The sequence below is a fragment of the Gadus chalcogrammus genome, chromosome 23 (genome assembly GCF_026213295.1).
Source record: "Gadus chalcogrammus isolate NIFS_2021 chromosome 23, NIFS_Gcha_1.0, whole genome shotgun sequence".
NCBI classification, from domain to species: domain Eukaryota; kingdom Metazoa; phylum Chordata; class Actinopteri; order Gadiformes; family Gadidae; genus Gadus; species Gadus chalcogrammus.
The window spans coordinates 17,927,566-17,949,717 of record NC_079434.1 but is presented as its reverse complement, the minus strand read 5'-3'; the positions used below and the strand labels follow the sequence as shown (position 1 = coordinate 17,949,717).

The 22,152-nt window shown below is 49.7% G+C and overlaps 2 protein-coding genes across 4 annotated transcripts in view; one reads left to right on the top strand and one right to left on the bottom strand.

Annotated features, from left to right (window-relative positions):
• The window catches only part of pcolce2b (procollagen C-endopeptidase enhancer 2b), a 9,614-nt gene extending 4,601 nt beyond the window's left edge, over positions 1-5,013 (bottom strand). The window contains exons 1-4 of the mRNA XM_056584577.1: positions 4,472-5,013; positions 4,160-4,268; positions 3,249-3,504; positions 335-459 (exon numbers count right to left, since the gene is read on the bottom strand). Coding sequence (XP_056440552.1) covers positions 335-459; positions 3,249-3,504; positions 4,160-4,268; positions 4,472-4,647 — 666 coding nt within the window. The 5' untranslated portion in view covers positions 4,648-5,013. The remainder of the gene's footprint in view (positions 1-334; positions 460-3,248; positions 3,505-4,159; positions 4,269-4,471) is intronic.
• A 271-nt stretch (positions 5,014-5,284) lies between these two features.
• Positions 5,285-19,171, top strand: u2surp (U2 snRNP-associated SURP domain containing). Of its 3 annotated transcripts, XM_056584540.1 has the most exons (26): positions 5,285-5,395; positions 6,201-6,299; positions 6,561-6,675; positions 6,783-6,919; positions 7,076-7,146; positions 7,849-7,937; positions 9,083-9,118; positions 9,213-9,295; positions 9,542-9,707; positions 10,219-10,430; positions 10,982-11,025; positions 11,853-11,957; positions 12,557-12,623; positions 12,704-12,867; positions 13,534-13,696; positions 14,022-14,101; positions 14,197-14,284; positions 14,751-14,888; positions 15,652-15,829; positions 15,929-16,009; positions 16,330-16,381; positions 16,486-16,627; positions 17,083-17,193; positions 17,420-17,547; positions 17,765-17,965; positions 18,859-19,169. In XM_056584540.1, exons 1-26 carry the CDS (start codon positions 5,351-5,353, stop codon positions 18,995-18,997), a joined length of 2,934 nt encoding a protein of 977 aa, XP_056440515.1. In that variant the 5' UTR covers positions 5,285-5,350; the 3' UTR covers positions 18,998-19,169. The 3 variants fall into 3 exon arrangements, with proteins under 3 accessions (XP_056440515.1, XP_056440516.1, XP_056440517.1); XM_056584541.1 differs by lacking the exon at positions 9,083-9,118 and having other exon boundaries at positions 5,289-5,395; positions 18,859-19,170; XM_056584542.1 differs by lacking the exons at positions 5,285-5,395; positions 6,201-6,299; positions 6,561-6,675; ... (5 more) ...; positions 9,542-9,707; positions 10,982-11,025 and having other exon boundaries at positions 10,341-10,430; positions 18,859-19,171.
• The last annotated feature ends 2,981 nt before the right edge of the window (positions 19,172-22,152 follow it).

The window sequence follows — 22,152 nt, the reverse complement described above, 5'->3', positions numbered from 1 at the left end:
TGATTTTATGTTTGTTGGACACGTAACACTAACTCTAACCTAACCTTAGCCAAATTTAGCGTGGACTAACCCTAACCTTAGCCTAGCCTTAGCCTTACCTTAGCATAACCGTACCCTAACCTTAGCCTAACCTTAGCCTTATCCTAGCCTAACCTTAGCCTAACCCTAACCTAACCTTAGTACTAACCCTGACCTTAGCCTAGCCTTAGCCTAATCTTAACCTAGGACTAACCCCAGGCCTCAACCTGGTGATTAATCTAAAGTAGTACGCTAGACCAGGTCTAGATGGGGGTCTGGACCTGGTCCAGGTCCAGGTCTAGATGGATGTCTGGACCTGGTGTTTGGGGGCCACGATGCGCCAGGAGCAGGTCACCCCCGCTGGGTAGTCCTTCTCCGGCCAGTTGGGGGTCTTGAAGGACCCAGTGGGCTTATCAAGGAGACCCCCGCAGTACAGCTCCCCTGAAGACACACAGAGAACACACACACACACAAACACACACACATACACACACACACACACACACACACACACACACACACACACACACACACACACACACAAACACACACACACACACAGACACACAAACACATAGACACACACACACACACACACACACACACACACACACACACACAAAAAAACACACACACACACACACACACACACACACACACACACACACACACACACACACACACACACACACACACACACACACACACACACACACACACACACACACACACACACACACACACACACACACAGCCACAGGCACACGTACACAAGCACACACAAGCACACACACACACACACACACACACACACACACACACACACACACACACACACACAAGCACACACACACACACACACACACACACACACACACACACACAAACACACACACACACACACACACACATGTCGTCATGTTGTAATTACACACTTGAGCATTTTTTTCGGTGGTTCCTCGCTGGGTTCCTCCAGTGATTACAGAGGGAGCGAGAGACGGGGAGATAGTTTCCATATGTTGTCAGCAGACCTGCAGGCCTGCAGCCTCCGACCCTCCACACAGAAGGCAGGCGGGGGGTCACAGCGTGGGGAGCTGACTCACCGCGGACGGGACGGGGAGTAGGAAGGTCTGAGTGAACCCGCTCCTGCTCAGGATGTGAAAGGTGTACTACTGCTGTCCAGGGCTACCAGCTGTTTGCTAACCACCTGAGCCTAACCTCATCTCTATAGACAGAGTGCAGAATCCCACGGCTAAAGGACGAGGCTTTGGTGTGGGAAGCCCTCGGGTATTCGTTTGTAGTGCGAGGAGCATTCACCAATCGAGTATGAATCATAGTGGCGCGCAACAATCTCGACACCCATTGACCCATTGACCATCGCCTGATTTTTCTTTTTCTTTTAGCTTTTAAGAAGCTCTGATTTCTGTGTATAAGAGATGAGCCGAGATGTCGTCGTGGACTTGAAACACTGACAAAAACATTGAAAGCCATGGCTGGTGCACAGAAGAGGAATCTTGGCCCGGAAATGTGATATTCGGTTACACCGGAACCACAGGAATATCTCCCGCTGTTCCCGAGGTAAATCATTGTGGGAAGATTTAGAAGCCGATTTCCGGGATTTATCCCAAACTCACTCAATCACAGTCGGACATGAGGAAGACCTCACACGACAGAAGGAGATAGAGAGAAGAGAAGGAGGAGAATAGAGGAGAGGAGAGGAGGGCAAGGGAGAGATGAGGAGAGGGGCGAGAGGAAGGAGGGGAGGGGAGAGAGGAGGGGAGAGAGGAAGGGACGGGAGAAAGGAGGACAGAGAGGAGGGGAGAGAGGGGAGAGTAGGGGAGGGGAGAGGAGAGAGGAGGGGAGGAGAGAGGAGAGGGGAGAGGAGAGAGGAAGGGAGAGGAAAAAGTAGGAGAGAGAGGGGAGAGTAGGGGAGGGGAGAGAAGAGAGGAGGAGGGGAGAGGAGAAAGGAGGAGAGAGAGGAGGGGAGAGAGGAGAGGAGGGGAGAGAGGAGAGGAGGAGAGGAGAGGAAGGGAGGGGAGAAAGGAGGAGAGAGGAGGGAAGAGATAAGGGGAGGTGAGAGAGGAGAGGAGGGGAGGGGGAAGAAGAGGGTAGAGAGGTGGGGAGGGGGAAAAGGAGAGGAGGGGAGACAAAGTGCAGAAGAGAGCGATGTTGTTGGCAAAGTTTGGTGGGAAATTCCGCGAGGTGCTGTGACTAGATGTTCCTGCTGGTTAACCTCAAACCTCTTGTCCTCAGTCGGTGTATGTGGTGACCTTCACCATGTCCTCCTACCAGAGCTCAGCTCTTTACCAGCCCCCCTGCTGTTAGACCCTGACCTGTCTGATGATGACCACACAATCTTACTGTGTTGAGGTCAGAGTTCAGCTTTCCCAGTGTTTACGTTCCCTTCTGACTGGACTCATTACAGGCATGACTCAGTAGGTTGCCACCAGTGCTACTGTTCACAGTCTTAACCCTGTTCTAATACCCATGGTATGCTGCTAGCCTGTTAGCATGCTGCTACATCTCTCTGAAGCCTGCTCCTACCTTTCTGGTGGGGGGTGGGCACCATGTTTGGTTGGCTATGTTAGCATCATGCTATAATGCTAACATGCTAGCATGTTTCTACCACTCTGGTGGGGGTAGGCAGCATGCTACGTAAGCAGCATGCTACATAAGCACAATGCTACGTTAGCACCATGCTATGTTAGCATGCTGCTACCTCTCTGGTGGGGATGGGAAGCATGGTATGTTAGCCCCATGCTATTTAAGCCTCATGCTATGTAAGCACCATGCTATGTTAGCATTTGGCTACCTCTCTGGCGGGGGTGGGCAGCATGCTATGTTAGCACCATGCTATGTTAGCACCATGCTACCTCTCTGGTGAGGGTGGGCACCATGCTATGTTAGCACCATGCTATGATAGCCCCATGCTATGTTAGCGTTAGGCTACCTCTCTGGTGGGGATGGGCACCATGCTACGTTAGCAACATGCTATGTTAGCCCCATGCTACGTTAGCGTTCGGCTACCTCTCTGATGGGGGTGGGCAGCATGTTATGTTAGCAGCATGCTACGTTAGCACCATGCTATGTTAGCCCCATGCTAGGCTAGCGTGTGGCTACCTTACTGGTGGGGGGTTGGCACCATGCTACGTCAGCAACATGCTATGTTAGCCCCATGCTACATTAGCAACATGCTACTTTAGCCCAATGCTAGGCTAGCGTGTGGCTACCTCTCTGGTGGGGGTGGGCAGCAGAGTAGACCGCCAGGAAGCCGCTCCCGGCGGTGTTGGCGTCGGACATCATCTGGACCATCATCTTGTTGCCTGTGGAGACCAGCGCGCCCGGCCGCGCCGTCCCACAGAAGCGGCCCAGCCTCTGGCCGCCGGCGTGCCCGCTGTACACGTCCACGTAGTCATAGCGACACAGGTTGTCACTCTCCAGGTCGATGAAGCGGAACGAGAGGACGACCACCCGACCAATGGGGACCTGGGGGGAGGAGTTACCACGCTGTCACTCATCCTAACAGGAGGGAGGAGTTACCGTGCTGTCACTCATCCTACCAGGAGGGAGGAGCTACCAGGCTGTCACTCATCATACCTGGAGGTAGGAGTTACCACGCTGTCCCTCCTCCTACCAGACACTTGGACAGGTAGGGGGAGGGACTAGAAGACACCTCACACTGGACCTAACTGGACCAAGACTACACTCTACGAATTTAAAGGCTTGAATAAACAGAATCAGTGAATACACTGAAGAAGATGATAAACTGTTAATATAAGATGAATAAACTGATAATATAAAATGAATAAACTGTTCATATAAAATGAATAATCTGTTGATATAAGTAACAAACTGCTTGTAAATACACTGCCTATGTGTTCTAATTGTACTTAACTCTGCTTATATGATCACATGGTCATATTAATTAAAAATTATTTATACACCCATAACTGTTATTATAATGTTTATTCATGTATGTATTAATGCTATCATAAATATATTTATACAATTTATTATTAGAATGAATATTGATATTTGACCGTGATTCTCCAGATGCACTTCTTTAATTCATATGATATGTGTATTCATGTTATTATGAATAAATGTGTTATTCTTCATCTTTATAATGATATGGTCTGACCGTGATCTTCCAGACACACTTGGTGTTGGGGGGGTAGACTCCGGGGTACCCCTGGCTGCCCACCAGCCCGGACTCCTCAGTCAGGTTGCCCCCGCAAGTGAAGGATGGCCTGGGGGTGGGGAGGTGGGGGGGGACACGGGGTCTGCGTTTAAACTCCCAAAGCTTTATCAAACCATAGGTAACAAGACAACAACGCAGCGACCTGGTGTGACGCAGGAGACCTCAGCACAGTGGGGCACTCATCAGACCCAGAAAGTTAGGATTCCTAACGTGTATGAATGTTGTTATTGTTAGGAATTAAAGACGACCTACCTCTGTGGGGTCTGGGCAGACACTGAAGAGAGGAGCAGCAGCGCCCATGTGCTGAAGAAGATAGTCCGCATGGTGTGGGGCTGGCAGCTGGCGGTGGCCCCGTGGCAGTAGAGGAAGACGGTGGGGCTGGCGGTCCAAGGTCCCTGACGGCTGTCGGGTCCCGGGGAGATCCGCATGAATATACTGCTTGTTCGGGAGGAAGGAGGGGGGAGGCGCTGCTGGCTGCCGGGCTGAGGTCTGCTCAGATATTCACCAGCCTTCGGGCAGAGCGGAGACGTGAATAAACTTGACTTCCTCACAGCGGCATACCCTCGTATATTAAATCAAGTAAACGTGGAACCACTTTTATTCACCATTACCACTCCTGTCCCCACTTTTATTGACCACTAGTCATTTATTGCCTACCGATTCCGCTCATTTGCTTTCCTCACCCTGGACCAATGATGATAATTGGAAATATATAAATCGGCCTCGTGTTTATAATGTCAGGTTGTGCGCTCTTAGATATAAGAGAATCAACGTTTAGAATCGGAGTTTAGATAATAAAGACCAGACATAATGGAGGAGAGACCAGTAGTGTGGCGCCATCTGATGGAATGACGACGACTCTACACAACTCGATACTCTACGTATCGAGTTTCATTACGAAACAATAAATAAGACGTCATATTCAAATAAACGAAATAAGTTAAATAAATAGTTGGATAAAATCTCCGTCTCCATACGGTAAATTATAGTAATGTAATTCGCGTGGGCGTGGCCGCCCTAGCCACTGATTCAGGCGGCCCTATCGATGATTCCGGATCCGATTCGTTTGCCTCGATTTTATTTCAATACTCATCTCGTATTCGGTGCTCGATTTTGCTTAGTGCACAAAAGATGGCGGACCGAACGTCTGCGGGCTCTCAGAAAGCTAGCGCTAAGGTGAACCTACTCTGCACTTTACGTCTTTATAGCAACACGCCAATGTTTCGATTATGACCGGTCATCCATGTCCCCTTGGTCTGGACCGTTGTAGCTAATGTGCTAAATAACGAAAAGCTGTTCCCTAATCATGCATATCGTTTATATCGGTGAAGCTCATTGCGGCTAGGCTAACGGGGTGCTAGGCTAATGGTGGCTAGGCTAACGTGTTGTGGCCGGAGCGAGGCCACCTGATTTACTACCAGCATGTTTACCGTCTCCCCTACCGAGACCTGCTTTGTGTGAAATGTGATATATATCGGATGGTTTATGTCATACAGAATGGAGTTGGAAGTTATTAAATAAAACATCCGGTTAATTTTGGCCTTGCACCAAATGGCGTCACGATAACGGATTCACATTAACACTCTAGCGGCCCGCCAGCCACCTGATCCTGGCCCGCGGAGCCCCTGGTCCGGGGGTGACTAGCGCCTGGTCCCGGGACGGCTCATAGTACTTAATGCATAAAGCTTCGGATGCAGACATATTGAAAGACAAATCGATGTGATGTTCAAGATAAATATTTTCAAAATGCCGCCAGCGAATTTATCACACCCACAAACACGTACTCGTTGGGGTTCAGTCGCTGGGAGCTGATGGGTGATTAAAGCAGAACTACTCCAGGAATATGTCTGTAGGATAAACAGATACAAGTCCTCGGCTGCTCATAATAATAGCAAACACATTGAATCATGGGAGTTTTTCATTTTGTGAATGAATGAATAATATTTTCTTAATGAATGACATTTTTTGTTCACGACTACAGGCGCTACTTGAGAGCAAGCTGAAGTCGTTCAGCATCGGGAAGATGGCGGTGGCCAAGAGGACACTGAGCAAAAAGGAACAAGATGAGCTGAAGAAGAAGGTGGGTTGAGCATCAGGTCAGCGATGCGCCCGCCCGCTAGATATAGGGGTTGGTTTTGCTAGGTTGCTAGTCCGATCCCCGGCTCCTCCTAGCTGAGTATCAAGGTGTCCGTAAGTAAGACATCTCACCCTGACTGCTCCTGGCGAGCTGGCTGTCGCCCTGCATGGTTGACAGCGCCGTTGGTGTTTGAATGGGTGGATGGAAGCGTCTGGTATATGTGCATTTATCACAACCGAGTTGACCCTCCTGTTGTGTTCTCAGGAGGACGAGCGGGCCGCGGCCGAGATCTACGAGGAGTTCCTGGCGGCCTTCGAGGGCGGAGGGGATGGCAAGGTCAAGGCCTTCGTACGCGGAGGAATCGCCAACGCATCAAAAGGTAGCAGAGATGTTCCGATACCATTTTCCCGAGATCGATTCCTGAACTCTCAGGCTGCACCACATGTAACAGTGTCTGATTAAACGTTTCTCTCTCTGGTTGTTCAGAGGAAGCCGCCGCTGACGAGAAGAAGGGCAAGCTGTACAAACCAAAGTCCCGCTTCGAGAACGCGCCTACCAGCCCGGGCAAGAGCTTCCTGCCCCTGGACACGCCCCCACAGTTCTTGGTCCTGGACAAAAGACACGTACGTATCCTAATGCAACCCTACTCCTGTACCCTACGCCATACTACCAACATGTTATAGACTCCATACTACCAACATGTTGTCATTGAATGCATAGTACCAACATGTTGTGGTTATTGACTCCATACCACTAACATGTTATTATGTCTGTTTCAGTCTGCTAAGAAAACCAGCGACAAAGAGAAGAAGAAGAGCAACCTGGAGCTGTTCAAAGAGGAGCTCAAACAGTAAGGAGTACTGCTGGGGGTTAGTTATCTGTTGGGTAGGGTTAGTTGTCTGTTGGGTAGGGTTAGTTGTCTGTTGGGTAGGGTTAGTTGTCTGTTGGGTAGGGTTAGTTGTCTGTTGGGTAGGGTTAGTTGTCTGTTGGGTAGGGTTAGTTGTCTGTTGGGTAGGGTTAGTTGTCTCTTGGGTAGGGTTAGTTGTCTCTTGGGTAGGGTTAGTTGCCTCTTGGGTAGGGTTAGTTGCCTCTTGGGTAGGGTTAGTTGTCTCTTGGGTAGGGTTAGTTGTCTCTTAGGTAGGGTTAGTTATCTGTTGGGTAGGGTTAGTTATCTGTTGGGTAGGGTTAGTTATCTGTTGGGTAGGGTTAGTTATCTGTTGGGTAGGATTAGTTATCTGTTGGGTAGGATTAGTTATCTACTGGGTAGGGTTAGTTATCTACTGTTTGTTCTCAGCTGAAGGGGTTAGTGATCAGCTGGGGGGTTAGTGATCAGCTGGGGAGTTAGTAGTCAGCTGGGGAGTTAGTAGTCAGCTGGGGAGTTAGTAGTCAGCTGGGGAGTTAGTAGTCAGCTGGGGAGTTAGTAGTCAGCTGGGGGGTTAGTAGTCAGCCGGGGAGTTAGTAGTCAGCTGGGGGGTTAGTTATGGGCTTGGGGTTTGTATTTAGCTGGGGGTTAGCTAGCTGGAGTGGGTTGTAACGGTTTCTCTTTTCACAGAATCCAGGAGGAGAGAGACGAGAGACACAAGCTCAAGGGTCGGGTCAGTCGCTTCGAGCCGCTGTCCGGTGCGGACGGACGGCGCTCCTGTAAGTACCTCTCCGCCCCACAGCTACACCCACACGGCACCCTGTTGCAGCTCCACCCAAACACAAACCCAACCACACTCCCTGCTGCAGCTCCACCCAAACACGCACCTTGCTGGAGCTACACCCAACCACACGCCCTGCTGCAGCTGAACCCAACCACACATCCTGCTGCAGCTTCACCCAACCACACATCCTGCTGGAGCTGCACCCAAACCTCACACCCTGCTGCAGCTACACCCAAACCTCACACCCTGCTGCAGCTACAGAATTGTCCGGCCTGGTTTGGCTTGGTGCAATTCTATCCTGGCCGGCTCCTGACCTTTTAGTAGAGGGGTCAAATGTCAAAAGGGAAATATTCTTGGAAATATCACCTGATAGTTTCTCATCAAGTTTAGATAGTAAATTTTGCCATGATTTGGGTATTTACTTTTATTTTTGAGACTCCACCTTAAGCTACCTCTGAGTAAAACTTCTTTCTTTGCTCTACTTCACTTTATTGGCATCCGATATGGACCCTTGTACTAACCCTAAATGGCGACCGACTGATATTGTAGGGGGTGTTGTTGACTTCAAAACATGAAGTGTACTTCAGTCGGAGAGGAACCTTCCATTCATGCTGTGTTCTAGCTGTGTTTAAGCTTCTTCTTTCTTTTTCTCTGACCTAGTAGTTTATATTAACGATAACCCCAGGGGTTATCTTTCTATTGGTACCGTTATTACATATTATTGCCCTTGTAGTTTACAAGGGCTATCAACTACAATCACCACCCTGACCACACACCTTAACACCTTTACATCACCCCAACCTGACCACACACCTTATCAGCACTCTGGGTGCTAGCCACGCCCCTCTGTAGTTAAACACAACCCTTCTGTAGGTAAACATGACCCTCCTGTAGCTTAAACACGCCCCCTGCGGCAGGGAAACACAACCCCTCCTGTAGCTAAACACGCCCCCTCTTGTAGCTAAACACGCCCCCTCTTGTAGCTAAACACGCCCCCTCTGGAAGGTAGTCATGCCCCCTGAAGCTGAACACGCCCCTTCTTGAGGCTAGACAAGCCCCCTCCTGTAGATAGACACGCCCCTTCTGAAGCGGCGGGTTGTGCTGAGAAACGTCCTTCACTCTGCTCTCTGCTTCTTTTAGCGGATGGTTCTTCCAGAAGAAACCGTCCTTCCAGTGGTAATTTTTGTTTATCTTCATCTTTCTAACACACACGTGCAATGTCCAATCGGACTGCTGTAAGTGTCGGCTTCTCTGTCTTGTGTCTGTGCAGTTCTGGACGACTCGGCGCCCGGTTCTCACGATGTCGGCGATCCATCGACCACCAACCTCTACCTTGGCAACATCAACCCACAGGCCAGTACCATCACATGAACCAAAGATCTCATTGTACCATTGTATCTATCATTGTATAGCCTAAACATATAGCCATGCTACAAGGTGTGTGGCTTTGGTTGTGTAAATGCTAGGCTATGCTAACAGCTATCAGTAACGTGGCGGGTGTACAGTTGAAATAAGAGATGCTGTGCTCAATTTTAGCTCGGTGGTTGTGTAGATGAATGAGGAGATGCTGTGCTAACTGTTGGCTTGGTTGTTGTGCAGATGAATGAGGAGATGCTCTGCCAGGAGTTTGGGCGCTACGGGCCGCTAGCTAGCGTGAAGATCATGTGGCCCAGGACAGATGAGGAGCGGGCTCGGGAGAGGAACTGTGGTTTTGTGGCGTTCATGAACAGGAGGGATGCGGAACGCGCCCTAAAGAACCTAAACGGTACGTCTCCCTGCGTGTTACAGCTGCTCTGTGGAGGCGCCACACGGTGATACTGTTGTACACTTCAAACATTGACTTAGACTGTTGTTACTTTACGAACTATTCTGGACTCAACAAAATGTTGTACAATGTGAAGACCTTTGTAGTCTTCACAAACTACTTTACAGTCTAGACTTGACAAACATTTGTAAACTTTACAGTCTGACACTTCTAACACTGACTTGGACTGTTAACTTTACAAACTGTTCTGGACATTAAACTGGTGTAGAATGTTCAGACGATTGTATACTTTACAGACTGTTGTAGACTTTACAAACTGTTCTGGACTTCAGGCTGTTGCAAACTTGACAGACCGGGGTAGACTTTGCAAACATTTGTAAACTTGACAGACTGTTGTATACTTGACAGGCTGTTTTACAGACTTTTGTCAGGCTGTTTCTGCAGACTGTTATCAGGATCTTTCACAGACTGTTGTCAGGCTGTTTATCTGAGCGTTCCTCTCCGTCCACAGGGAAGATGATCATGAACTTTGAGATGAAGCTGGGCTGGGGGAAGGGCGTGCCCATCCCCCCCCACCCAATCTACATCCCTCCCTCCATGATGGAGCACACGCTGCCCCCCCCTCCCTCCGGCCTGCCCTTCAACGCACAGCCCCGCGAGCGCCTGAAGAACCCCGCCGCCGCGCTCCTCCCCCCGCCCAAGAACAAGGAGGAATTCGACAAGGTAACTAGCATGACAGGCTAGCAACCAGCACCACACGTGCTGCAAGTTCAGCTGTTCAGTTAGCCTAGCATAGCTGCTGTTCTGTTAGCATAGCATAGCCGCTGTTCTGTTAGCCTAGCCGCTGTTCTGTTAGCCTAGCATAGCCCTTGTTCTGTTAGCCTAGCATAGCCCATGTTCTGTTAGCCTAGCATAGCCCATGTTCTGTTAGCCTAGCACATCTTGTTATGTTAGCCTAGCATAGCCTCTGTTCTGTTAGCCGATCGTAGCCTCTGCTATTAGACTAGCCACTGTTCAGTTAGCTTATCATAGGCTATCTACTATGAGCTTAGCTGCTCAGACATTAGCCTTGAGCCTAGCCCTTAGCGTCTGTAGTTAAGCTAGTGTCTGAGGGTGTTAGTATTTTACTAGTGTTAAGAGTCCGGAGGGTTTGCTACCGTAGAACTGATAGTTAAGCAATTTGTGTTCAATGCATTTTTTATATTTATCACCTGTTGCCTTTTAACAATACTCACATATTCTATGTTTATTATCTGATGTGACTTCATATACAGACTCTGTCGCACGCCATAGTCAAAGTGGTTATCCCAACAGAAAGGTACATGTTTTTCTTTTTTTAATTGGTGTAAAAACTTAGAAACAAAAAAAACATCCCATTAAGAACCCTAAAGTTGGACCAATTGGATCACGGCACGTCCGGGGGGCGGGGCTAGTGTGGGTGAGCAACGGTCCCTGATTGGTGAAGACTGACTCCAGCTCTAAAGCACCCTCACAGCAGACAGCAGTAGCCACAGCTCTGACCACAGCACACACCACTCTAGACGCAGGGCTGCGCCCACACCATGACCTCCATGTCGGGACCCTTGCTCACGCACTCCGGCCGCCACCACCCCCTGGCTCCGCCCCCGGCAGCAGAGCCCCAGTCAGCCTGGCTGCTGCCTCCCAAAACCCTTCACTAGTCTTAAGAACTATGACCTTTGACATTGGCCTCGGTGGGCAGCACAAGTTGAACTGTCTGCGGCAGCGAGGGACCCCCGCAAGGCATCATGGGATGGATTGGGAAAGTATACAGAGTTTCCCCCGCCATTGGTACGATGGGCTCCAATACAAGTACATGTGATCTGTGTTGTCCAATGAAAGACACCCCTTTGTTTTGCTGGCCACTTTAGGCTTAAGCCAGCAGAGCTATAGAGCTACAGCAAGCTGTCTCAGTCTACTGCCTGATATACACACCAAGACAAAGACGCACACACACAGACACACCTAGTCGTACGTACACACAGCTCTGATCTGTCCTGTGATTGGTCCACACACCAGCGTGGCTTAGTAAAGTAGTACATGTGTGTAGTGTTGTTGCAGTGTGGATGCAGAAGCCGGCCAGGTGGACGTCTCAATGCGTGTGCTTTAACTGTGTTTTTCTCCTAGGAATTTACTCTCCCTCATCCACCGAATGATCGAGTTTGTTGTGCGCGAGGGGCCCATGTTCGAAGCCATGATCATGAACCGTGAGATCAACAACCCCATGTACAGGTGAGCGTCGCACCTGCTGTCGTCACACCTGTCATACCTGCCCTGACGTCTCACCTGTCGTACCTGCCCGGTCGTCTCACCTGTCCTACCTGCCCGGTCGTCTCACCTGTCCTACCTGCCCTGTCTTCTCACCTGTCCTACCTGCCCTGTCTTCTCACCTGTCCTACCCGCTCTGTCGTCCCAACGGTCCTACCCACTCTATCGTCTCACCTGTCGTACCCGTTCTATCGTCTCACCTGTCGTACCCGCTATGTCGTCTCACCTGTCGTACCCGCTATGTCGTCTCACCTGTCGTACCCGCTATGTCGTCTCACCTGTCGTACCCGCTCTGTCGTCTCACCTGTCATACCTGCTGTCGTCACACCTGTCATACCTGCTCTGTCGTCACACCTGTCGTACCTGCTCTGTCGTCACACCTGTCGTACCTGCTCTGTCGTCTCGCCTGTCGTACCTGCCCTGTCGTCTCGCCTGTCGTACCTGCCCTGTCGTCTGACCTGTCTTACCTGCTTTGTCGTCACCTGTCGTACCTACTCTACTGGGACACCTGTTGTACCTGCTCAATCCGCTGTGATCATTCTAACGTTGTGCCTCTCTCCCAGGTTCCTATTTGAGAATCAGAGTCCCGCCCACGTATACTACCGCTGGAAGCTCTACACCATCCTCCAGGTAGGTGTGCTGTTGTGTTCACACCTCCTCCTCCTCCACAGTTGTCACTGGACGAGCGCTCACCACCTGTCTCCCTCCAGGGTGAAGCGCCAGCCAAGTGGAGGACGGAGGACTTCAGGATGTTTAAGAACGGCTCTCTGTGGCGGCCGCCCCCCCTCAACCCCTACCTCCACGGGCCCTACGACGACGCCGAAGAGGAGGACGAAGAGGAGGAGGCTGGCAAGAAGGGCTCCCTAAAGGAAGAGTGAGTGGCACTAGATACAGTCTAGAACAAGATGATCTACATCTGTTACGTCTCGGCTACAGTCCAATAGGGCAGGGCGATTGATCGAATATCGATCCCGATTTTGATTTTAGCGTCAAACGATCACAAAAATAATTTTAGCGAGTTTTTCGAAGTTTTATAGTAATTGCAGAAGAAAAGCTGGATACATATCTGTATATTATTTTAGATTGAACATTTTCTTTTGAAAGGTGAAATTTCTAAGTTCTCAGTTAGAAAGTGTTTTTTGGAGAGACATCCTGAATAGATACATCATGCTTTCAAACTCAAAAATAATCGTTTGAATAATCGTGATTTCAATATTGACCAAAATAATCGAGATCATGATTTTTTCCTTAATCAAGCAGCCCTATAGTAAATCATATCCTACACTTATGATTTACTGAACGACATTTATATCACTGCCATCTAGAGATGTTCCGATAGCATTTTTTCCATTCCGAATCCTGAACTTGAGTATCGTCCGATGCGAGTATATAGCGATACAGCATATTGGTATTGGAACAACTCTAACATCTCCCTCTCAATCCTTCTACCCTTCCCTCTGTCCCTCTCCTCTTAAATTCTAATATTCTTCATATAACTTGAATTGGAGTGAAACTTGAAGTGTGAGTACCCCCCCCCCAGAGAGCGGGACCAGCTGGAGGAGATGCTCCGGGCTCTGACCCCCAGGAAGGGCGACGTCGCCGAGGCCATGTTGTTCTGCCTGACCCGGGCCGACGCGGCCGAGGAGATCGTGGAGTGCATCGCCGAGTCCCTGTCCATCCTGAAGACGGCCCTGCCCAAGAAGGTAGTGTGTTCTGCAACGTCTCACCCACCTCAACCACCATCCCCGATCCCACACACACACCCCCTAGCACATTACAATTACAATTACATTAGGGCATTTAGCAGACGCTTTTATCCAAAGCGACTTCCATCGGTTAATACACCAGTCAGGAGCAGTTAGGGTTAAGTGTCGTGCTCAGGGACACATCAACACTCAGCTAGGAGGAGCTGGGGATCGAACTAGCAACCTTTCGGTTAGTAGAGGACTGCTCTACCAACTGCTCTACCTCCTGAGCTAAGCCCTCCCATGCTCCGTGTGTAACGTGCGTGTGTTCCTGTGGCTTCAGATCGCTCGGCTCTACCTGGTCTCCGATGTCCTCTACAACTCCTCTGCCAAAGTGTCCAACGCCTCCTACTACAGGAAGTTGTAAGTCTACTTCCTGCTGCTCCAAACTGTTGGTTCTTTGCTGTGTACCAATGTGTTAAACCCTCCTCCTCCTCCTCCTGTCGTCTCTGGTGCAGCTTTGAGACCAAGCTGTGTCAGATCTTCGCCGACCTCAACTCCACCTACAAAAGCACCCAGGGCCACTTGCAGTCGGAGAACTTCAAGGTAGGCTCCATTAGGGCTGCTCGATTATTGGAAAAATCATAATCACGATTATTTTTGTCAATGTTGAAATCACGATTATTCAAACGATTATTTTTCAGTGTGAAAACATGTTGTGTTTATTTAGCAAAAAAAACTGTGAAATTTGATTGATCGATTTTATTTGACCGTTTTGATATAAGACATGAACAGCACTCTGTGTCATACATTAAAGTACATAAATAGTCAGGGATGACACAATAAAGCCCGAAGGCTTATTTCCATTTTGGTCCCCATTTCTTCCCCTGCGGAAAACAGCTAATGCTAGGCTAAGAGGCTAGGTTGTTGTGCTACTTCATTATCAATCAGGGAAAAGTCATCCAGACAAAGTCATATTACATCCCCTGATCGCGTATACAAGAGGTAACACGGTTGGATCATACCGACTGCGTAGTAGTGAGTCCTAAAGAGTCTTTTTGCATTGCGGCAGCAACGCGTGATGGCGTGTTTCCGTGCGTGGGAGGACTGGGCTGTGTACCCGGACCCCTTCCTCATCAAGCTCCAGAACATCTTCCTGGGCCTCGTCAACATCACTGTGGAGAAGGAACCCGTCTGCCTTCCTGTAGAGGTCAGTGGCCCCCCCCACCAAGTCTGGGCCTCCTCGTGGAGGTCAGTAGCTCCACCACCAGGCCTGGGCCTCCTCATGGAGGTCAGTAGCTCCACCACCAGGCCTGGGCCTCCTCATGGAGGTCAGTAGCTCCACGACCAGGCCTGGGCCTCCTCATGGAGGTCATTAGCTCCACCACCAGGCCTGGGCCTCCTCGTGGAGGTCAGTAGCTCCACCACCAGGCCTGGGCCTCCTCGTGGAGGTCAGTAGCTCCACCACCAGGCCTGGGCCTCCTCATGGAGGTCAGTAGCTCCACCACCAGGCCTGGGCCTCCTCCTGGAGGTCAGTAGCTCCACCACCAGGCCTGGGCCTCCTCCTGGAGGTCAGTAGCTCCACCACCAGGCCTGGGCCTCCTCGTGGAGGTCAGTAGCTCCACCACCAGGCCTGGGCCTCCTCATGGAGGTCAGTAGCTCCACCACCAGGCCTGGGCCTCCTCGTGGAGGTCAGTAGCTCCACCACCAGGCCTGGGCCTCCTCATGGAGGTCAGTAGCTCCACCACCAGGCCTGGGCCTCCTCGTGGAGGTCAGTAGCTCCACCACCAGGCCTGGGCCTCCTCCTGTAGTTCAGGACCTCAGTAGGCCATGCCTTTCCCACCATCATGTTTAAACGACGGCGTGACGACGGTCACACGTTAAAAGGAACGAGCGAATGAAGTCGTGAGGGCTGACGGTGCTCCGAGTGGAGCCACCTCCGCCTTCAGTGTTGATATCTGATGTCCCTGCAGCCCGAGGTGGTGGAGGACGTGGACGGCGCCCCCATCGGGGACCTGGAGGTGGGCTCCCCCATGGAGGACGTGGACGGGGTCCCCATCGACGGGGCGGTGCTGCTGGACGGGGCACCGCCCGACGACCTGGACGGGGTCCCCATCAAACCCCTGGAGGACGACCTGGACGGGGTGCCCTGTGAGTGGGGCGGGGCCTAGAGGGGGCGGGGCCTAGAGGGGCCGGGGATTGGTGTGTCCGGTGTGAGTAACCCCCCCCCTCTCTCTCTCTCTATTCCAGTGGATCAGTCCAAAGAGGGAACCTTCAAGGTGGCGCCCTCCAAGTGGGAGGCGGTGGACGAGGCTGAGCTGGAGTCACAGGGTACGCACGCTCTCACTCAGACACTCACACTCACTCACTCACTCAGACACTCACACACTCACTCACTCACTCAGACACTCACCCACTCACTCACTCACTCACTCACTCAGACACTCACTCACTCACTCAGACACTCACTCACTCACTCACTCAGACAGACACTCACTCACTCAGACACTCAGACACTCAGACACCCAGACACTCACCCACTCACTCACTCAGACACTCATCCACTCTCTCAGACTCTCACTCACTCAGACACACAGTGGTGTGCTCCCTGATTGGTTGTCTAACCTGCAGTGTGCTCACCCCTCCCCCAGCTGTCACAACGTCCAAGTGGGAGGTGTTCGAGCAGCCGGAAGAGTCCAGAGCGTGAGTTGGGTTCCTTCGGGGCTCCTGGGGTTCAGCGTCTGGTCGTAGGGCGGGGTGGTGTGGTGTCCTCCGGGTCTCACGGAGCTCTGTGTTGTCGTCTGCAGTGATGACGACGACAGCGACGAAGACCGCAGTCCGTCCTCCGACCCGGCCGGCTCGTCCAATCCGCTGCGAGATGACGGAGACGGGAAGGGCAAGCAGGCCGAGATGAACGAGGAGAAGCGCACCAAGCTCCGAGAGATTGAGGTACTTCCTCTCCCTGTCACATTAAAAGCCCTAGATAGACCAAGGCCCTGTCACAATAAAAGCTTTTTGAAACACTACACCAAGGCTCTATCATAAAATAATCCCTAGAGATACCCAGGCCCCGTCACAATAAAAGCCTTCAGCTAGAGCGTGTACCCAGATCCCGTCACAATAAAGGACTTCAGATAGACAGTGTACCCAGGCCCCGTCACAATACAAGCCTTCAGATAGACTGTTTACCCAGGCCCCGTCACAATAAAAGCCTTCAGATAGACAGTGTACCCAAGCCCCATCACGATAAAAGCCTTAAGATACACCCTGTACCCAGGCCCCGTCACAATAAAAGCCATCAGATACACCCTGTACCCAGGCCCCGTCACAATAAAAGCCTTCAGATACACCGTGTACCCAGGCCCCGTCACAATAAAAGCATGTAACACCGTCTGTCATTTCAGGTGAAGGTGATGAAGTTCCAGGATGAGTTGGAGTCGGGGAAGCGGCCCAAGAAGTCCGGCCAGAGCCTCCTGGAGCAGGTGGAACACTACAGAGACAAACTACTGCAGAAGGTACGCTTTTACTTTGAAAAGATGCTCGAAAAGGTAGCTGAGCAACTCTTGTGCATGGCATTTACTTTGAAAAGATGCTATATAAGGTAGCAGAGCCCCTCTTGTGTACGGCTTTTACATTGAAAAGTGGCTTGATAAGGGAGCAGAGCCACGCTTTCGTTGGGCTTTTACTTTGAAAAGCAGCTTGATAAGGCCCCTGAGCTTATGAACGACTGATGTGTTCCAGGAGAAGGAGAAAGAGAAGGCTGAGCGGGAAAAGGAGAAAGAGAAGCGGGAGAAGGAGAAGGCGGAGTCTCGGCTGAAGGAGTTAAAGAAGGAGAAGGAGAAGGAGGACACGCCCACCAGGAAGGAAAGGTACGTCATGTGACCTGCAGCCTCATTTACATCCAGCAGACGCTTTTGACGATATATCTCTGGCGGCACAGTAAGGATGTCCATAGAACCAAGCGCCAAGCACTTGGTTCCACAAAGGTCACTAGGATAAGATGCTACACAACGCTATGCCTCATCCTGTCCCGAGCTAGCTCCTCCCGCAGGTGTTCAAACTGTGTTGTTTCTGCGTGGTTGCTAGGAAACGGCGTCACAGCGGCTCCCCCAGCCCGGGCCGCAGCAGCAGTCGGCGGGGCCGCTCCCCGTCGCCCCGGTCGGAGCGCTCCGAGAGGTCCTACTCTAAAGACACGCCCTCCTCCTACTCTAAAGACACGCCCTCCTCCTCGTCCCGCTCCGCACACAAGGACTCCCCGCGCACCGCCACCAAGAAGGCCTCCAAGAGGTGAGGCCCTAGGCTAACTAGCATCATGCTACGTCTGTTAGCACCAAGACCGACGATGCTAGGCTAACTAGCATCATGCTACGTTATAGTAGGATACGCTACATCTGTTGGCACCAAGAAGACCTCAAAGAGGTGAGGCGCTAGGCTAACCAGCATCATGCTACGTCTGTTAGCAACAAGAACTCCGCAGTAGGCTAACTAGCATCATGCTACGTTATAGTAGGATACGCTACATCTGTTGGCACCAAGAAGACCTCAAGAGGTGAGGCGCTAGGCTAACTAGCATCATGCTACATCTGTTAGCACCAAGACCTACGACGCTAGACTATCTAGCATCATGCTACGTTACGGTACTATACGCTACATCTGTTAGCACCAAGAAGACCTCCAACAGGTGAGATCCTAGGCTAACCAGCATCATGCTACGTTATAGTACTATACACTAAATGTTGGCACCAAGAAGTGAGATGCTAGGCTAACTAGCATCATGCTACATCTGTTAGCACCAAGACCTCCGACGCTAGGCTAACAAGCATCGTGCTACATCATGCCACCTCTGTTGGCCCCAAGAAGACCTCAAAGAGGTGAGACGCTAGGCTAACTAGCATCATGCTACGTTATAGTGCTATATAGTACATCTATTGGCACCAAGATGACCTCCAAGAGGTGAGACGCTCACTAGCGTCATGCTACATACGTTAGCACCAAGACCTCCGAAGCTAGGCTAACTAGCATAATGCTACATTATGTTACTATACACTACATCGGTTGGCACCAAGAAGACCTCCAAAGAGGTGAGGCGCTAGGCCAAGTAGCGTTGGCCAGCTCCTAGCAGCTCACAGCAGCTGTGTTCGGTTTCGTCCGCTCAAACTCTTCCCCGTGGTCGTCCTCAGGTCTCCCTCCGCCCCCCGCACCCCCAAACGTTCCCGGCGCTCCAGATCCAGGACCCCCAAGAAGTCCAGTAAGAAGTCCCGCTCCAGGTCCCGGTCGCCGCACCGCTCCCACAAGAAGTCCAAGAAGAGCAAACACTGACGCCGTGGACGCCTGTTTTATATTGTAACATACTGATCATGTGCTGCTTGTGTAGAGCGCTCTGTAGTCTGTCTTTTCTTTTTGTAGTTCCATTAAAAAATATTCCTAATACACAAGTCTGCTGGGTCTCTCGCTCGGGCTTTAAACTCGTGCATCAAACACAACTGGTAGTACCAGCCCCGCCCCTTGCGTACCAGGTACACAAGGGGCGGGGCTGTCGGAGCTGGCAAGGCAACTTTATTTATGTAGCACTTTTCATACGCAAGGCAGACTCAAAGTGCTTCACATATAAACATTGTCATACAATAAAATAATAGATGAGATGAAGAAAACGTATGCAAAGAAATGAGTAAAATAGAAAGTGCAATGTATTAAAGATCGGATCAACAGTTTCTCTGGTACCCACGTCGGGACTCCAAACCGACCTAAAGGAACTTTCTCTGGGACTCCAACACAGATTCTAGTCAATTTCTATTCTAGGCTAGGACTCTATTCTAGGACTCTAACGACGAACCAAAGGCCTTATTCTGGGACTCCAACCCAGACAGACGTCGGGACTCTAACCCAGACAGAACTCAGGCCTTTCTCTGGGACTCCAACCCGACCCAAAGGAACTCGGTCCTTTCTCTGGGACTCCAACCCAGATTCTAGGACTCTAACCCAGACAGAACTTGGGTCTCAAACCCTTATCCTTTCTCTGGTATCAAATCATGTATCTTTCTGGTAAAAATAGAAAATAAAGGGAAAGTTAAAAAGGCATTTCAGTAATATAATAGAAAAAAAGGCAAAGTTAAAAAAAAAAGCTACAATGTATTTAAGAGTTAGCAGAAAGCTAAAGCAAACAAAAGTCTTCAATCTGGTTTTAAAGGTGCTCCAAGTTGGCTAGTCTTAAATCCTCAGGGAGTTTATTCCAGTTATTTGTTGCATAGTAACTAAATCCTGCTTTCCCATGTTTCCACAGCAGTTATATGATAGTCATTTGGAGATAGCGATACCCAGACCCCTTGACTCATATAGACATTCTCTGGTTAAGCCACCGACCGCAAGTTACGCTTCGGTTACAGACATGACTCATTCCGTCACTGCTCAAACTTCTTGAATCTGACGATTCTGATTGGACAATGACAGATAATATGTCCTCAACACTGAGAACTAATTTTGCTGTGATAGAATTTGTTAGAAAGAATATCCTCTTTCTCCCAGTTGGTAGTGCGTCTCCCAAATCGCCCCTATACACCATCCGCCCCTGGTTGAAAACGATAAACAAGTGAAAAAGATCCTCCTACAGTTGTGGTGCCTCTCTCCTTCTGTGCGCTTCTGATCATGTGAGTAGCCTATTTTTATTAAACAAGAATGCTATTACTATTATTCAATCCTGCCTTGTTTGGTTCGAACCAAACCAAAAAAATCGCTGGTGCGGACCTTTTTATGAAGGTATTATTGTAGCAAAAGTCTTTAGCACCTGTAACTGCAGAATTTGAATGCGTACACTAAAGTCACAGTACATTTGAAGTCGTATATATTTATTTTGCATGTGTACTCTAAAGTCACAAATGTGTAACAGTACATTTGTAGTCGTAAAAAATAAATAATATATTTTTTATACCATTGTAAACACAAAATAGGGTCTACGAGTACGCAAATCTGTGTTACAGGTGCACAAATCCTTTTGCTACAATTATTGCAGCGCGGTTGGTGCAAAACACACCCGTGTTTCATAATCTGAGAACATGCCCAAAAGGTGTGCATTCGTAAACCCAAATTTCAAATAATGCATCAGAAGTTGCACATCTGTGAAAAATGTCCTCACAAATAAAATGATAAAGAACGCTATGTTAATTCAGCATTTTAATGAGCGAGCACAAATCCATTTTACAACTGCTCGAATCTGCTCCTGCAAGTCTCAGCTGTGGGTTTTTTTGCAGGTTGTTTTGCCCCACGTCTAGGTGGTAAATGTGTAGCAAAAGTATTCGTATCCGTAGATGCCAGATCGTCCGTGAGCGGGACAAAATAGTCCCGCCCATAATTTCCTAATCCAATGAAAATCGCCGGCAGGGTTGCATTTCTCAAATTACACTGGGACCCACCGCGTGCCAGCCATGGAGCTATAAAGATCACAGCATAGGCCTACTCAGCGCGGGATACGTTTCTTTCTGGAGAAGTGGAGAGGGCGTCCTACTGAACGGAGGTGGGTATCCTACATTATGTTAAATGAAATGACTTAGTTCCAGTGAATTCTCCCCAAAGAATTGCATTAACATTTCTGAATGTTATGGCGACCATTAAAATACATTGAAGGACATTTGCGGCATGTTAATGAAATACTTTGGGGGGAATTCACTTGAACTAAGTCATTTCATTTAACATAATGTAGGATACCCACCTCCGTTCAGTAGGACGCCCTCTCCACTTCTCCAGAAAGAAACGTATCCCGCGCCGCAGGGGGACTATTTTGTCCCGCCCACGGACGCTCTGGCATCTACGGATACGAATACTTTTGATACACATTTACCACCTAGACGTGGGGCAAAACAACCTGCAGAAAAACCCACAGCTGAGACTTGCAGGAGCAGATTCGAGCAGTTGTAAAATGGATTTGTGCTCGCTCATTAAAATGCTGTAAAAAAAAACAATTTTTTTTACTACAAATGTACTGTTACACATTTGTGACTTTAGAGTACACATGCAAAATAAATATATACGACTTCAAATGTACTGTGACTTTAGTGTACGCATTCAAATTCTGCAGTTACAGGTGCTAAAGACTTTTGCTACAATAATACCTTCATACATTTTGAGCAAAGGACAATATCCCAACAATATCCCATCATCTGCCAGCAGTGGTGGCAGATGCTGAGGAGTGTATTGTCTGGAAAACAGATGTTCATCAGGAAAACTGCCCAGAGTGAGAGGGCGAGAGACAGAGAGAGAGAGCCAAGGCCAGGGCCAGAGAGAGAGTACATTGTGGAGTTACATTCGATGTTCATGAACAGTTTGTACTATGTAGTACCATATTAAGACATATTCGTAAGGTGTTAAGCCTGACATGTAGATAGCGTGTATTACAGCACTTGTTGGTACAACACTGGCTGAGTCTCTACAGTGACTCTTATGTCATAGTGACAAACCGCAGCTTCCTGACTGAGAAGGTCTGG

Bases quoted from the DNA above. Each gene is read 5' to 3' on its own strand.
- u2surp (XM_056584540.1), top strand. From the start codon at position 5,351: ATGGCGGACCGAACGTCTGCGGGCTCTCAGAAAGCTAGCGCTAAG. The intron at 10,431-10,981 runs GTAACTAGCATG...CTTCATATACAG, and splicing joins ACAAGGAGGAATTCGACAAG to ACTCTGTCGCACGCCATAGT. The intron at 14,889-15,651 runs GTCAGTGGCCCC...ATGTCCCTGCAG, and splicing joins CCGTCTGCCTTCCTGTAGAG to CCCGAGGTGGTGGAGGACGT.